Consider the following 15,428-nt stretch of genomic DNA (forward strand, 5'->3'; position numbering starts at 1 on the left):
TCTCAAAGCATTGGCCTCGTTTCTCTGGCTGTGATTTTGAGTAATGAAACCAGACAAGCCCCTTTGTGTGCATTCTCTTTCTGTGCCTATCTCCTGATACAGATTGCTCTACAAACAGCAGCTCCCTGAGCTTTAGGGGAAACTTTACCAGTATTCAAGACAGGGTGCACCTTTAGCAAGACACAGCAGGTGGAAATTAGGATGCTTCCTTCAATTCAGTTATGTAGGGATTCTTATTTAACTTTGAGTTCCTGCAACACTAAACTGTAACTAATTTAAAAAAAAAAAACATGACCCTATAATGAATTAATTTCACAAGCAGTGCTCGTGGCATTCTTTATTGCAATCTATTTACAGGTATTACATTTGCATTGGATTTGACAATAGATTACAGATACATTTGAAAACCACCAAACAGGCATGTGTGCCAGACACAAGGACATTCATGAACTTGCTTTGTGAATTCAGTCTGTGCCATTGTACAGCAAGCAACACCCAACACTTGACCTATTCCTAACTAACTGCAGAACCTCTCTGGGAAAATTAACATGCATACCTTTTACAGTTATATGAGTAAGATATACATGATGCTGGCACCTGGTATTGCATGCATTCAGGTGGAACTTGGGTCAAAACCCACGTTTTATTGTTACAATAAACATAGTTGTCACAAAAAAATATTACTCTATATAATTAGCTTCTATAAAGAATTATCCAGAATATTCTAAATTATATATTTTTAAAAATCATTAAAAGTGTACCAAATCTACCTGGGTCTAAACAAGATTAATTATGTTTGTATTTGGTGATGTATTTTATTTACATCACTATAAAGAACTGAAACTCAATTACGTTCTAAAGTCTTTATAACAAAACTAGTGAGAAACAACTTGGACGGCTCAATTCAAAATGTCCAAAGTTTCACTAGAGTAAAAAGCTAAACAAACAAAGGCCTAGATGGTCCCAATACCCCACTGGGGAGGAATGGCTCTGTAGTCACCTTAGTGGACAGGTGGCATTCTTATGTAACCTCTCACTAGGGTGTACCTTTAAGAAGAAATGTTACTCACTGTTTTTAAGCAACAGCGTTTCTACACTTGAACTATGCACACAGTAGAGAAGTGGATGCCCTTATAAAAGTGTTACTGTAATAAAATCCTAGCACAGTGTAATAAAGCACAGTGGTGCGTACAGTAAACATTAGTGTGGTACCACAATGTGTCGTTCCTCCAAGGAACACTGCCTCACTCTCCTGCAACCAAGTATGAGAAACGTTGTTTTGGACTTAAGTTTTTTATGTATTGCACTGTATGAAGGGCTGTATTGCTCCCCAGCTAATGCATTTGATCACTTAACGGTCAATGTAATAATGGGTTTAGTTTTATATTAACACAAAGCTTCTCAAGTCTCCCCCTGTAGCTCAATTAACCCAGAAGCAGTGGGAGAAATGTATGACATCTTTTTTTCCATGCTTTGAATTCACACACTTTTCAAATGAGTTTAAATAAGCTTCTGTTTACAAGCCATGTCTTCCAGCAAGTCTGTATTGGTAATTTTACCTCAGCAGTGTCTTCTGGGTCATGTTACTGGCTGAAAGCATGTCAGTCAATAGGAGAAGCAGCTAATAGGTTATTGACAGGAAAGAAGCTTATGAAAGGGTGGGGAGAATTTCACCCTCCAGGTCTAAAAGCATTGCTTTCAAACAGGGATTGCTTTGCTCTAGTGTAGTACCTGATTTAAAATGAATACATGTTTGCTAAAACATGTGTTTCTTTCAAAACTTCACATTTGAGACCTATATAATGACTGGCAGAGAAAACTATTACTCCTTTCTAAGCTACAAATACTTTAAAAGGTCTTGACCTAATTTGAGACAAGGGAAAAGTGTTTGGGGGAAGTACATTGGTGAAGTAAACCAAGGGAATATAGATCATTGTTTATTTAATAAGATTAACACGTCATTGAAGGTGTGTTAATTCAAAACAGTGCTTGCATAATACAGATTTTTTCCCCCAGATCGCTTTGCTCAGTTTAAAGTTAATTAAGCTGAGCCCCTGAGGCAATTCAGTTCTGCAGAGCACTGGAAGACTGTAATGCACGAGCAGGAACATAACATCAAGTAATATGAATGGGCTCAGGAGACGACAGTAAAGGACTTCTCCCAAGGCTTGAGTCACAAAGTGTTTCAGAACTCTTTTGCAGAGTAGGAGTTTCTCTTTGACTCATACAAGCCTGGGATGTCTAAACTATAATGGGCATGAAATACTGTTCAAGACTATTTCACTCATCAATACAAAACTGCAACAAACTTTTTTTTAAAATTATATTGTAAGTGGTTACCTAGCCAGAGAAATAAATAACAATATTTGGATGTACAAATTTTGGATTTTAAGATGGAAAAATCAATGCATCACTCTCGCTTGACAATTCCGGGTTTTGGTGCAGAAGCTAAATTAAGAAATGTACAAGCGTGGTGAAAATGAATCTATTCCAATGCAGCTGAATCACCATAACCGCCAGCCACTTCGGATATAAAACTCAATGGAAATATGCTTGTTGCACCGGCACACTCTTAAATGTACTGTAACTACGGTAACTGTTTCAAATTCATCAATTCAAGGGGGATTCAATCAACATGTGTTAGCTTGTTTAACAATTCAAGAGGGATTCATTCAGTATGGTGTATATGTGTTAAGTACTTAACAAGACCCATTTGCTAATGCAGTCCATCCTATTCTGGACGTTTCATTGAATAGCGCCAAAGAACCAGAGAAAACAGTGGGTCATTCAGCAACGTTTTATTTTTCTGATTGAATATACTTTTAGCAACTAAAATCATTGGTTACACACTAGGAACTCTTCCAGTGGCTTATGAAGAATAATCGTTGCATTATTAGTGTACAAGACTCTTGTTGTTAGTTGACTCTTGCTGTTAGTTAGTAGTTAACTTTTAAAAATAAACACTGGCCCATAAATGGACATTACTTTTGTGCGTGTGTCTGTGCGTCTGTGCGTCTGTGCGTTTGTGCATTCCTCAAAAGAAGATTATGGGTCATTTAAATTTTTTTTTGTCTGTCTGCAAGTCCTATTCTTGCAGACAGACATCGTATTGTGAAAAGACTCAAACAGATAACCCTCAGTTTACCACCAACACAAAAAAAAACTTATCATAGACTCAAATGTTAAAACTTAATAGCTGCATTTAGACAGCTTAAAAAGAATGAAGGTAGAGAGGGTTGTATAATATTTCTTTTCCAACTTACCTAAAAATACCTAAATATTAGACCTACAGTAAATGAGAAATACAATGATTTTAAATTGATAACAGACCCAGGACTAGACATGCATTAGAAAACTAGCTGCTGGGAAGAATCATGCATACACTGTACCCCCTACCTGCTGTAGGTTATACGAAGACCACATTTTGATATAACATATCATCTTTGTATATTAAAAAAACGTGTTACCTACTGGTTCCTAATAAAAACGTTCCATTCATATACTATATATTTGGAACCATTCCTGTAGTAGTCAAATGTTTATCAATAAAAGTAATATCTGTGCAATCATTTAAGACATGAAATAAAGACATTATTGCTTTTTACTGTCCAGTAAGGCCCTCCAGTTGTCGCTCCATGAATGGAGTCTCCTGATTGGGTGGTTCAGTTGCTGATGCTTGTTGTGACAGGCGCTGAACAAGATGTGCTCCCAGGTGGGGTGAGACTCCGCCCCTAAAGCAAAAGAGAAAAAAAATAACATATACAAACTGGGGAGACCATTCTGATTTACTGTACCTACAACAGCCTTGGCCTCATTGCTGGAGGCATCAATACAAGCTGCCTGTCCCATTGCTGGAGGCATCAATACAAGCTGCCTGTCCCATTGCTGGAGGCATCGATACAAGCTGCCTGTCCCATTGCTGGAGGCATCAATACAAGCTGCCTGTCCCATTGCTGGAGGCATCAATACAAGCTGCCTGTCCCATTGCTGGAGGCATCAATACAAGCTGCCTGTCCCATTGCTGGAGGCATCGATACAAGCTGCCTGTCCCATTGCTGGAGGCATCAATACAAGCTGCCTGTCCCATTGCTGGAGGCATCGATACAAGCTGCCTGTCCCATTGCTGGAGGCATCAATACAAGCTGCCTGTCCCATTGCTGGAGGCATCAATACAAGCTGCCTGTCCCATTGCTGGAGGCATCAATACAAGCTGCCTGTCCCATTGCTGGAGGCATCGATACAAGCTGCCTGTCCCATTGCTGGAGGCATCAATACAAGCTGCCTGTCCCATTGCTGGAGGCATCACTACAAGCTGCCTGTCCCATTGCTGGAGGCATCAATACAAGCTGCCTGTCCCATTGCTGGAGGCATCACTACAAGCTGCCTGTCCCATTGCTGGAGGCATCACTACAAGCTGCCTGTCCCATTGCTGGAGGCATCGATACAAGCTGCCTACTTTGAGGGATGAGGGTTTCTGTTTGTAATGTCATCTCAACAATAACCACTGCGGATTGCAGCCCTTTATGACAGAGGTCAACGTTTCTTGTCCACGGGGTCTAATTTTTAAGTTCAGCGTGAAGAGAAGTCTTCTGGTGCATCTGTGCGGAATTATGTCTCTATAATCACACACAGCAGCTGTTACCTTACCATTGAGTTTTAAATGAAGGTATTAAGATGTGCATTGTGCATTCGAGCAAGTCACTTAACCTCCTTGTGCTCTGTCTTTCGGGTGAGATGTATTTGTAAGTGACTCTGCAGCTGATGCATAGTTCACACACCCTAAAGGCTGTTTTGTATTCCTACTTGTAATATTTGTAGTACGTTTGTGTGGTACTTTAATATGCAACAAATCCCATCCAAACTCTAATGTGCATAATTTACATGGGAAATTTCGAGAATAAAATATACTAAAAAAAAACAATTTTCGTGAAAATTGTTCTGTTCTTAGTATCTAAATACAAGCTGCCTGTCCCATTGCTGGAGGCATCAATACAGGGCTCATTGTTACAGGCTAACTGTATTATAAAGGTACAAAGCTAAAACAATATTCACAGTCCTTAAAATAAACTCCCCTCACTGTCTACACAAGGTTGAAAAATACAAGTTCTAGTTTTAACACAAATAAAATGCAACATAGCACAGTGTAATTTGTGAAAGCATTGCAAAGCACAATGTACTCAGAGGTATAAATGCAGACTGTAATAAATGCAGAGTATTAATATTTGAAAAGCAATTGAAAGTGTAAAATGACCATAGTAGCTGCAAGACTGTATAAGAAGTTTAAAACACGAATGTTTACACAAAATATACTTTATTCCTGGGGGATGTGACACAGACATGACAAGCGTAAAGAACGATGCTTTCATGTATATTAAACAGGTCTGCAAGCAAAAACTGAGAAAAAGAGGACAAATCAGACAAGCAGACTAGCATAGTCCCGAACGTCACAGGACTAACCTGATCTAGTTTAAGTGATGATCCCGATGATCTAATCAACTTTTCTTTTGTTGCCATTGGGATTAGCAATGGCACTAATGTTAGTCCAGGCAAGTGGATCAAACTCACTTAATCTCCCTGTTGGGCGCATCAAGTGGACTTCATTTGGTACACTGCAATTGACCCACTGTGTCCAACTGGGCCAAGTCAAAATGACGTGATAGTCGGTGTTAGTCGGGCCTGTAATGCAATCCTTTCTCAGACAGCAGGCAGACTTAAAAGTGCACAGGGGGGTGCTGACCTACAAGAACCGTCTCTGCAATGTCTTTAAAAGTACACAGGGTGTACAGCAGCTCAAAGCAGACAATGGTGTGAATGGGGTCATTCTTCTGTTGCTGCTTAGTTTTGGCACTGCCATATCTAAATTAAGTTTGCATTCTGTCTTCACACACTGGGAAATATTTTACTTGACACAGCCATTGTAGTCACAAATCATTAACAACACAGATTTGCTTGTTTGTCTCTCCAAAAGTGCTCTCTCATCACATTCAAACAGGGTTCAATGAAATTGCAGCATTCGCTTTTGTTTTTGTAAAGAAAACAATGTTACTGTCAATAATCAACTTAGGGGCAGGTACCAGTTCAGTTCTTGCTCATTTGTATAACATTAATGGTTCACAATGTGCTTTGTGGCAAAACAGAGCTATCTGAATGGAACAGAAACTTTTAAAAGCCTTGCAGAGAGGGCGACACTAACTTTGCAACTTGGCATCCTTTATAAAAGCTTAACACTACATTTTTGCATGATAATTCTGCAGTTTTCACATGGATATATGTACATTTACGATAGTTTAGCAGGTGTTATATGCTTTACCATACCTCTCTGTGCTTTACAATGCTTCCCTATGGTTTACCATACTTCTCTGTGCTTTACCATACCTCTCTGTGCTTTACAATGCTTGCCTATGCTTTACCATACCTGTGCTTTATGTGCTTTACAATGCTACCCTATGCTTTCCCATACCTCTCTGTGCTTTACAATGCTTGCCTATGCTTTCCCATACCTCTTTGTGCTTTACAATGCTTGCCTATGCTTTCCCATACCTCTCTGTGCTTTACAATGCTTGCATGTGCTTTACCAGACCTCTCTGTGCTTTACAATGCTTGCCTGTGCTTTACCAGACCTCTCTGTGCTTTACAATGCTTGCCTGTGCTTTACCAGACCTCTCTGTGCTTTACAATGCTTGCCTATGCTTTACCAGACCTCTGTGCTTTACAATGCTTGCCTATGCTTTACCAGACCTCTCTGTGCTTTACAATGCTTGCCTATGCTTTACCACACCTCTCTGTGCTTTGCAATGCTTGCCTATGCTTTACCAGACCTCTCTGTGCTTTACAATGCTTGCCTGTGCTTTATCAGACCTCTCTGCACTTTACAATGCTTGCCTAGGCTTTACCGTGCTTTCTCGCATGTTGCTGTGCTGGGTGCTCCTAGTTATGGGTGCTCCTAGTCATGCTTACCTGTGATATCTGGTCTGTCATCTATAAGCAGGTCTGCAGACACCACGGTTTTGTCTCTCGTCAGGATGATTTGTTCCAGAAACTCGCTGCCAAGATGCTTGTCTACCCAGGCATACTGTGAAAGAGCACAGTGTTGTCACGGGGCATGAAACAAAACCAGGGGTGCAAATTTGACTCTATGGTGTTAGATTCTAGCACCAGGGTATCTCATATAGCTCCAGCAACATTATATTCTGGCGCCAGTAAAACATTTAATTTTAATTTAATTTTATTTATTTTCTATTCCTTAGCAACCATAGATGATTTCTCATTGGGTCTGGACTACTCACATGACCCACCCATGATGTGTGGGAAGTTGTGAGGGCGACTTGATTAGGGTGAGGTTTGATAATTTAGCACTTTCAAAACAGTTTTGCACCAATTTTCAAAACAATTTGCACCCTGAAAACAGTGCGATACAAAACAAACAAAAAAATCAGCATTGTATGCAAAAACGCCACATTCCTTTACTTTTCTAAGCTTTGTCCATTTATATCCTTTTAACAATAAACAAATAACGATAGAAAAGTGACAGCCGGCCTCAGAAACTGGAAGTGGACTAATCGCACGTCACATGATTGTGAAGCATGTGGCTTCAGATGGAGTTGCGGTTGCAATCCATTACATAGAAACAACTTTTTAGAACATTTATAAATAATGTAAAACAATTCCAAGCAGCTTTAAAATACAGTGCACAAACAACAGTGTAACAACACAGTACGTTCACAAATAGAGCACCACATATTATGAAATACTTGACTGTGAGAGAGCGAATGAATTCTAGTCAACAAACTCCCTCCCTGTGAGGGCGCTGTATAACAGGAACAGTGTGCCTCGGACTGGATGGTTTGACAGTTCATTCTAGGGTCAGTCGGAAGCCGGCCATCCAGGTAGGGGGCGGAGTCACAATACCACAAGTCATTGCTTTAATACGGTAGGCGATGTGTCAGTCATGGTTTGAAGGATATGTGATTGCACTCGCTGCCGAAGGGGGCATGACTAAGGGTATTTCATGGGATGTGACAAAGCGATCTGTTCCTTTGATCTGGTTTTATGAAAGGACCAGGAAGGAGTAAAAGTGAACCGTGAGTTTACGTGCTGTATTCTGTCTGTCTAATAATTGTTACTTGTTTGTTATTGTTAGACGGCTAATCACCGGGAGCTGTCACCAGTGTTCACCATTCACTGTACTTAACCACACACACTAATAAACACTCACTCTGGACTTGTGACCGTGTTTCGTGTATTATTTGTGTTGTTTGTTTATTATTTCGGGACTGTACCCCTTGCGATACACAACGTTGTGTAGAGCCAGGTACTTATTATTTAAGAGTTGCGAGCCCACAACCCACCCAAATAAAGGAGCTGTTTCATTGAACTTTCACTGTCTTGTGTTTGTTATTCCTGCGCACTGCAATCGACCTGATCACATTGATGTATTCAGATTTTTTTTAAGTGTTGACTAGTTGACCTATGCAACTCAAGTTGTTCTAGATGTTTTAGATGTTTTTTTTCTTAAGCCTTGCAGTTAAAAATGTGTCTGAATTAGAATTTTTCAAGTACTTGCGCTCCACCTAGTGGCCCTAATCAGTAGTTTTATTATAAAACATGACATCTGGAACTACAGTAGGTTTACACGCCATGCTTTATGACTATCCTGCACATTCTGGGTCACCTGGAGGGTGAAATTGCCTCCATTGGCGTATTTTTCCCTTTTGGCTGACATGCTTTCACCCAGTAAGTGGGGAAGGAGGGGGCTAAACTTAACCCACGACCATACTCAGAACTTATACTAGCAAAGAAAGAAGGATGTGTACAGTTAAATGTGTCTTGGGTGTAGTACCACATACCAAGCATGGTATGGCAATGGTTAGATAGTAAATACAAATACAAGGTATTTCATTACATATTGGTTGTTCCACTGCAACTTACATAAACCAGTGGGTGGCATTTCATTCCATTGCCTTTTAATGTATTTGCTTACGATTGTAAGTCGCCCTGGATAAGGGCATCTGCTAAGAAATAAATAATAATAATAATAATAATAAAATAAAAATAAACACAAACGAACAAATAAATAAACATGGTCAAAACCATACAGCTCATTCCATCCCCAGCAGAGTGACCTGACTCTCCTGTGTGAGACACTTCCACCCCCAGCGGAGTGACCTGACTCTCCTCCTGTGTGAGACACTTCCACCCCCAGCGGAGTGACCTGACTCTCCTGTGTGAGACACTTCCACCCCCAGCGGAGTGACCTGACTCTCCTGTGTGAGACACTTCCACCCCCAGCAGAGTGACCTGACTCTCCTGTGTGAGAGAGCTCCAGGAGGTTACCAGCACCCCCTGAGAGTGTTCCAGGTTACCAGCACCCCCTGAGAGTGCTCCAGGAGATTACCAGCACCCCCTGAGAGACCTCCAGGAGGTTACCAGCACCCCCTGAGAGTGCTCCAGGAGGTTACCAGCACCCCCTGAGAGTGCTCCAGGAGATTACCAGCACCCCCTGAGAGAGCTCCAGGAGGTTACCAGCACCCCCTGAGAGTGCTCCAGGAGGTTACCAGCACCCCCTGAGAGTGCTCCAGGAGATTACCATATAAATAAACACAGGGGCGGGGTTACCCCGTCACAGATAGGTATTGAAAAGAGCCTTCCACAATGTTGTGTGTTCCTCGTCTGTGTTCTACAAGGTTCTTTATCGGCTTAGCGCATTTTTTTAATGACATTACTTATATTTTAACATTATACTATTAAACTCATTGAACATGTTTAAACTTAAATATACAGCCATACAGACAAATAAAATAAGGAAATGCATTAATAAGTTATAAAACAGTTTGTTTAATATTATAGGCACCTTTTTTAGCGGTTGCCTCTGACGATGGTTCCAGTTGGATTTGTAGCTGGAGGGTGTTTACGCTTCAACCTGTGTAGCTTCAAATTTTTCTTATTTTTACTGTGAGTGGCTGCAGAGGCTAGCCAGAGATGGATGTTTGTTGGGTTGGTTTTTCTTGTGTACAGTTTCCTAGTAACTGAAGACATTGTATTCTGGGAGATGTAGTGGTTAGGGAAGTTTTAGGGGAGGCTGTGCAGCAAAATTGCTCTGCGTATTTATACGCATTAAATTTAAAGTTAGTGCGTATTTCTGATTTTTTAACGCATAAAAACGGCAGATAGGCAACTTATCTGGACTGCTGCATGTAATGATGCTTTTTGAAAGCTGTTATAGGAGAATGCTGCTATATTATAAGTTAACAGGTCATGAAGGGTGTTTCTTATTCTATAAGAGATGTCATCTCGTGCAGTTTGGACGAGGGAACCACGAAGCGAAGTTGAGCTGCTCAAACTGAGCGAAATGATGTCTCTTATACAATACTCTTTCCATCGACTACAATGATCATTTCAGACAAACAGAGGTAACAATAAATAACTTTACAAAGCTGTGGTACAATAGTGATAATGACGTTGTTGTGGCATGTTATAAGGTAATAATGGACCGAGGAGGTGTGTTATTAACTCAAGAGTTCTGTTATTACCTTGTAGCACACCACAGCAATGCCATTATCCCTTAAGCGTAATATAATATATAGAAACTTACCTTTTCATAAGGACAGTGTTTGTACATCTTTATAGGACTTGTGCAAATAAACACATCTGTGCTATGGAAAAAATGAGAGAGCAAACTAATTACTGAAAAACACATAGAAGCTGTTTAGTTTAAGAGTCCTACCGAGAGAGAGAATCTTACCTGCCGGATCATTTATCTTGTCTGTTGCGACTGTTTAAAACGTTCTTTCAAAAGCTCTTAACAAATTGATGCAATTGTAAGTGTCGCAATTGCCGACAGCTTTAGTACATCTCATTATAATATTTGAGAATCCTCATTTGCACTATCTCCACCCCATTTTTACGAATTTATGCAGGAAGGCCCATAATTACATAAGGCTGAACCGCAAAGAAAAACTGCTACCACAAAGCTTTCCTTAAAAAGTCATTAACAGCATTGCGCTTGTTTAGTACACTTCACCCTAGACTTTTGTTTGAACTGGTTTGTGACTATTGCGAAAGCTGCAGTGCTTCAGTACATCTAGCTTAGGATCTCTGTTCTTTCCCATATAAAAACAGATAAGCTGTATGACAAGGGGGAGCAGTCAACATAAAGCCTGATTATAGCCAGAGTAACAGAGATCCTATTCTAATACAATCTACATTAAACAAGATTTTCTTGCTACAACTGATCAGTGGATCCTGGATACTTTGGGATCATGATGCACAGATACAATCTAGGACCAAATTGCCCCATTTCAATGTTTGCTTCAGACAAAAGTACTTTTAAACTTTCATCTGATAAGTGATGCATCAAAAACAAGGTTAATAATTAAGTGGGACTCCTGTGCTGCACCATGACACTACTGCTAAACTACTGCTAAACTACCACCAGTGCTGAGGAAGTTACAATTAAAAAGTAATCTGTTACAGTTACAAGTTACTTGAAGAACATTGTAACTTGTTCCAGTACTTCTCAAGCACAGTTTACAGAGATTTTTTTTCCAGTTTGGTCAGGCTGCAGCTTGAAATATTGTTTGAAGATCCAGTTGTCAAACCCACTTGTTCTCTCCTCTGACATCATTATCTATCAAGATGATATGAAAAGCGCATTCGTGTGACGTGTAAGGTTTAACCTGCACTGTAGAAGTATTTTTCTGATCACCACGTTATGGATTAGCCGTCGTTCTTTAAATAAACGAAAAGTAACTACATTTTTTTTTGTTGCTTTTATTGTTGGCAGACGGAGACCTTCTCGGGAGCTGAGGCTATCGAGCCAGTACTTTCAGCCGGCGCACCTGCACTGCCACACAACAGCAACCTGTACCTTCACATGGAGCACCTCTCTGTGCACACCCCTTCAACCCGTGCACTTGTGTAATACAGTATTGTTTATTATTTGTGAAACCTTTTTGCTTGGGACTGTAAACCCGCTGTGTGGCCCCCATGCTGTTTCTGGTATAGGGGGTGTTTGCTTTATTAAACACGGACGGTTTTGTAAATATAACCTGTTTCGGACATTCAATCATTCACACACAACTCACAACCTGACACTCCCCAACACTGTCTGTCCCATGTTTGCTGTGCAATCAACTCCTTTCTTAATTATAGTTTAAAAGTACTTTTGCATGAATCAAGCATTGTTTTATATTGAACTGTATGCAGGTTGAATTCCAAGGCCACCCCTGTACACCCACGTCACCTTGAATTCCCCTCATGTTATGCTCCTGATAATTTAAAATTATTGTTTCCTAGTTTTATCAGATAAATTACCAAAACCAAGGCACTGACCCATACAGACTGTAACTTTAAAACATGTAAGGAATAATGCAGTGAAACTCATTGTCCTAACTTTAAACCCATAACAAATAATAGAAACAGCGATACTCACTTTTGAAATCTAGACATCTGCTGCACAGCCTCCACCGCCCCAGGAAGAGGATCGAGTTCCATAAAGAAATTTTGCGATTCCCAAATACTAATCGCCTTCTCCTAAAAGCCAGAAGTTATGCACGTTAGCTTGCTCACTGTACAAGCAACTGTGTGTGCAACACAATGCATTTACAGACCTAAGTACCCATTCAGTTGGTTCGTTTCTAACTGTTTTTACAGTATTTAAAAGAAAAATGAGTGAGGTGATCTGTGTAACAAGTTAACTACACCGGGTCAAATATTATATGTTTCAATTATTAATATACTAGTAGTGGACAAATACAAAATAATTTGACCAACTTATTGCGGTTGGATAACAAATTGTATTTTTTTAATGTTGTATGTATGTAATCTGTATACAGTAGGGTCACGGCTCAGGAGTTTATGGAATGGGCAGATAGCATCATCTTAGCTGAAATCTATCTTAATGAAACAAAAACTGAACTTTGGAGAAAACCATTGAGATAATAATCATTGCAATCAAGTCACGGGGAGGTCATAAAACAACAAGGAATTATATTGCACAGGTGTTCCTCTATAATTAACATACAGCATGGCAACACACAGTAATTCAAATTAACTAGAATATTGTGTAATATGTTCAATATATAACAGTTGAAAGTTGTCTTATTTTCAGACATAAATGTGCTTGTAACTGTAAGCATTCCATGCAATAGCAGTAAACCTGTTTACACAGAAGCCTTCCCTGGGGGCACTGCTGGTTATTATCACGTCACCCATTCTGTAGAAATACATTGCAAACATTCAGAGAGGTTTGCTGGAGCTTCTCAGACGCATGATAATGTGAGGCTTGCACACGTGAACTGGGGTGTACGTTTCATTACTTCATTATGTCCTATAGTGGTGTGAGGGCTATGCTATTAAAATACAGCACTGAGGGACATGCCATGACCACTGCAGCCTCCTAAGGTACCCCTGTAAGCTGTGTCAGAGTGGGGTTCACTGTAGGACACCCCTGTAAGTTATGTCAGAGTGGGGTTCACTGTAGGACACCCCTGTAAGCTGTGTCAGAGTGGGGTTCACTGCAGGACACCCCTGTAAGCTGTGTCAGAGTGGGGTTCACTGCAGGACACCCCTGTAAGCTGTGTCAGAGTGGGGTTCACTGCAGGACACCCCTGTAAACTGTGTCAGAGTGGGGTTCACTACAGGACACCCCTGTAAGCTGTGTCAGAGTGGGGTTCACTGCAGGACACCCCTGTAAGCTGTGTCAGAGCGGGGTTCACTGTAGGACACCCCTGTAAGCTGTGTCAGAGTGGGGTTCACTGTAGGACACCCCTTAAGCTGTGTCAGAGTGGGGTTCACTGCAGGACACACCTGTAAGCTGTGTCAGAGTGGGGTTCACTGTAGGACACCCCTTAAGCTGTGTCAGAGTGGGGTTCACTGCAGGACACACCTGTAAGCTGTGTCAGAGTGGGGTTCACTGTAGGACACCCCTGTAAGCTGTGTCAGAGTGGGGTTCACTGCAGGACACCCCTGTAAGCTGTGTCAGAGTGGGGTTCACTGCAGGACACCCCTGTAACTGCCTCAGATTGGGGTTCTGATAATATTTTTATACTGCCGTCTTCGAAAACATTTGTGTATGATATTTCCGCAAACGATGTTATTTATTTTATTGTACAGTAATTGTACAGTATAATAATGACTTTTTTCTCACTAGGCGGGATGTTTTTTGTGGTTTTTTTTTTAATACAACGGATTTAAAACCCCGGTTTTTACATATTTATTTAGCAATGTCAAATATATCCTGACTCAGAGGTGTGGCCACGCGGGATAGCTACATATTAATAGTACATTGTTATTCTCCAATTACATTAGCTAAAATATCCCAAATCATTTCAATGGATAATACACACTGCATCACACTTACACAGAGATCACTTCTTAGATGTCCATACTGGGTGGAGACCCAGAATCCCCTGCGATCTTCCAAACTAATGTAAGGATCATTGGGAAACTTTGCTCGGAATTTCTTTAGAAACCCTCCCTCAAAATCCGCCAGGACTCCATCCATGTCGACCAAAACACGCAGCCTACCGCTTTGCCTCGTATCTGACGCACCGGCGTTAGTTATTGCAGAAAACCATCTGACCTTTGTGGATGTAAAGGCATTTTCTACCTTTTGCACATGTGAAAATCTGTTAATTAAAATCATGTTTTATAATGTGTTGAGTTTAAACTACACGCACGGCTGCAATAATAGCAAATGTCCCTGAATCAAACTGAAGGCATGGGATGCACTTAAATGTTATCTTCAGACAGCAGTAATATCAAGAATGCGGTGCAATACCACCTTACTCTTGCAGCAACTTGCACCAGGGCTGTACCGTATTGCGCACACAATTGTTTGGCTGTAACGTGTGATAGCGACCTAAAAATAACAGTACGTACCGGTAGTAAATACGAGAAAGGCTGTTTAAAATTTTAAAACAACAATTGCTCCCAGTTGCCCGGTCTTCCCCTAAATTGTCATAGTATATTGATCTTTGCAACTTAAATAGCTCAAAAATAACAGCGTCGCTTCAAAAACGAACTATTTTTGAGAATGTGCCTTATTTGCAGCTGGAGTCAGGAGCTACCGCCTCGGCGTAAGCCTGCAGCGATTCTGTCCACAAACACAGAATGGAATTCGCTTCGCATAGTCTTTTTAGGAAATAGCTGCTTTCAATAACCCGGTAGTACTACACTCCCTGCTGTTTTTATAGTTTTACCGTGTAATCCAGAAAATAGGCGCATAGGCTTCTATAGTCTAGGGCCGGGAGATAAACATAGCAAAAGCAGTAGCTGCATTTTCACAGAACAATAGGGAATAATGAATGCATGTTTACAGAAAACAATGTATATACGTCTTGTGCATAATCGCGTTATGCACATTGCATGCAATTTCTTAACTGGGTAAGTTTTTATTTTGTGTTTCATGACAGAGCAAATTACTATGC

General features: G+C 40.6%; 1 protein-coding gene across 1 annotated transcript; it reads right to left on the reverse strand.

Moving 5' to 3' along the window:
* Positions 1–302: 302 nt before the first annotated feature.
* On the reverse strand, positions 303–15,176 carry LOC117417896 (5'(3')-deoxyribonucleotidase, mitochondrial-like). Its single transcript, XM_034030280.3, has 5 exons — positions 14,360–15,176; positions 12,431–12,531; positions 10,592–10,652; positions 6,958–7,072; positions 303–3,731 (listed from the first exon to the last, which is right to left on the reverse strand). The coding sequence occupies exons 1-5, from the start codon at positions 14,642–14,644 to the stop codon at positions 3,592–3,594; spliced, it is 702 nt and encodes a 233-aa protein (XP_033886171.1). The 5' UTR covers positions 14,645–15,176; the 3' UTR covers positions 303–3,591.
* Between the last annotated feature and the right edge of the window lie 252 nt (positions 15,177–15,428).

The sequence above is a fragment of the Acipenser ruthenus genome, chromosome 13, assembly GCF_902713425.1.
Source record: "Acipenser ruthenus chromosome 13, fAciRut3.2 maternal haplotype, whole genome shotgun sequence".
NCBI lineage: Eukaryota > Metazoa > Chordata > Actinopteri > Acipenseriformes > Acipenseridae > Acipenser > Acipenser ruthenus.

Coding starts and splice junctions, on each gene's coding strand:
- LOC117417896 (XM_034030280.3), bottom strand. CDS start 14,644: ATGATTTTAATTAACAGATTTTCACATGTGCAAAAGGTAGAAAATGCC. Junction 12,532..14,359: donor ATCTAAGAAGTGATCTCTGT/GTAAGTGTGATG, acceptor TCTGGCTTTTAG/GAGAAGGCGATTAGTATTTG. Junction 7,073..10,591: donor AACACTGTCCTTATGAAAAG/GTAAGTTTCTAT, acceptor GCTCTTTCACAG/TATGCCTGGGTAGACAAGCA.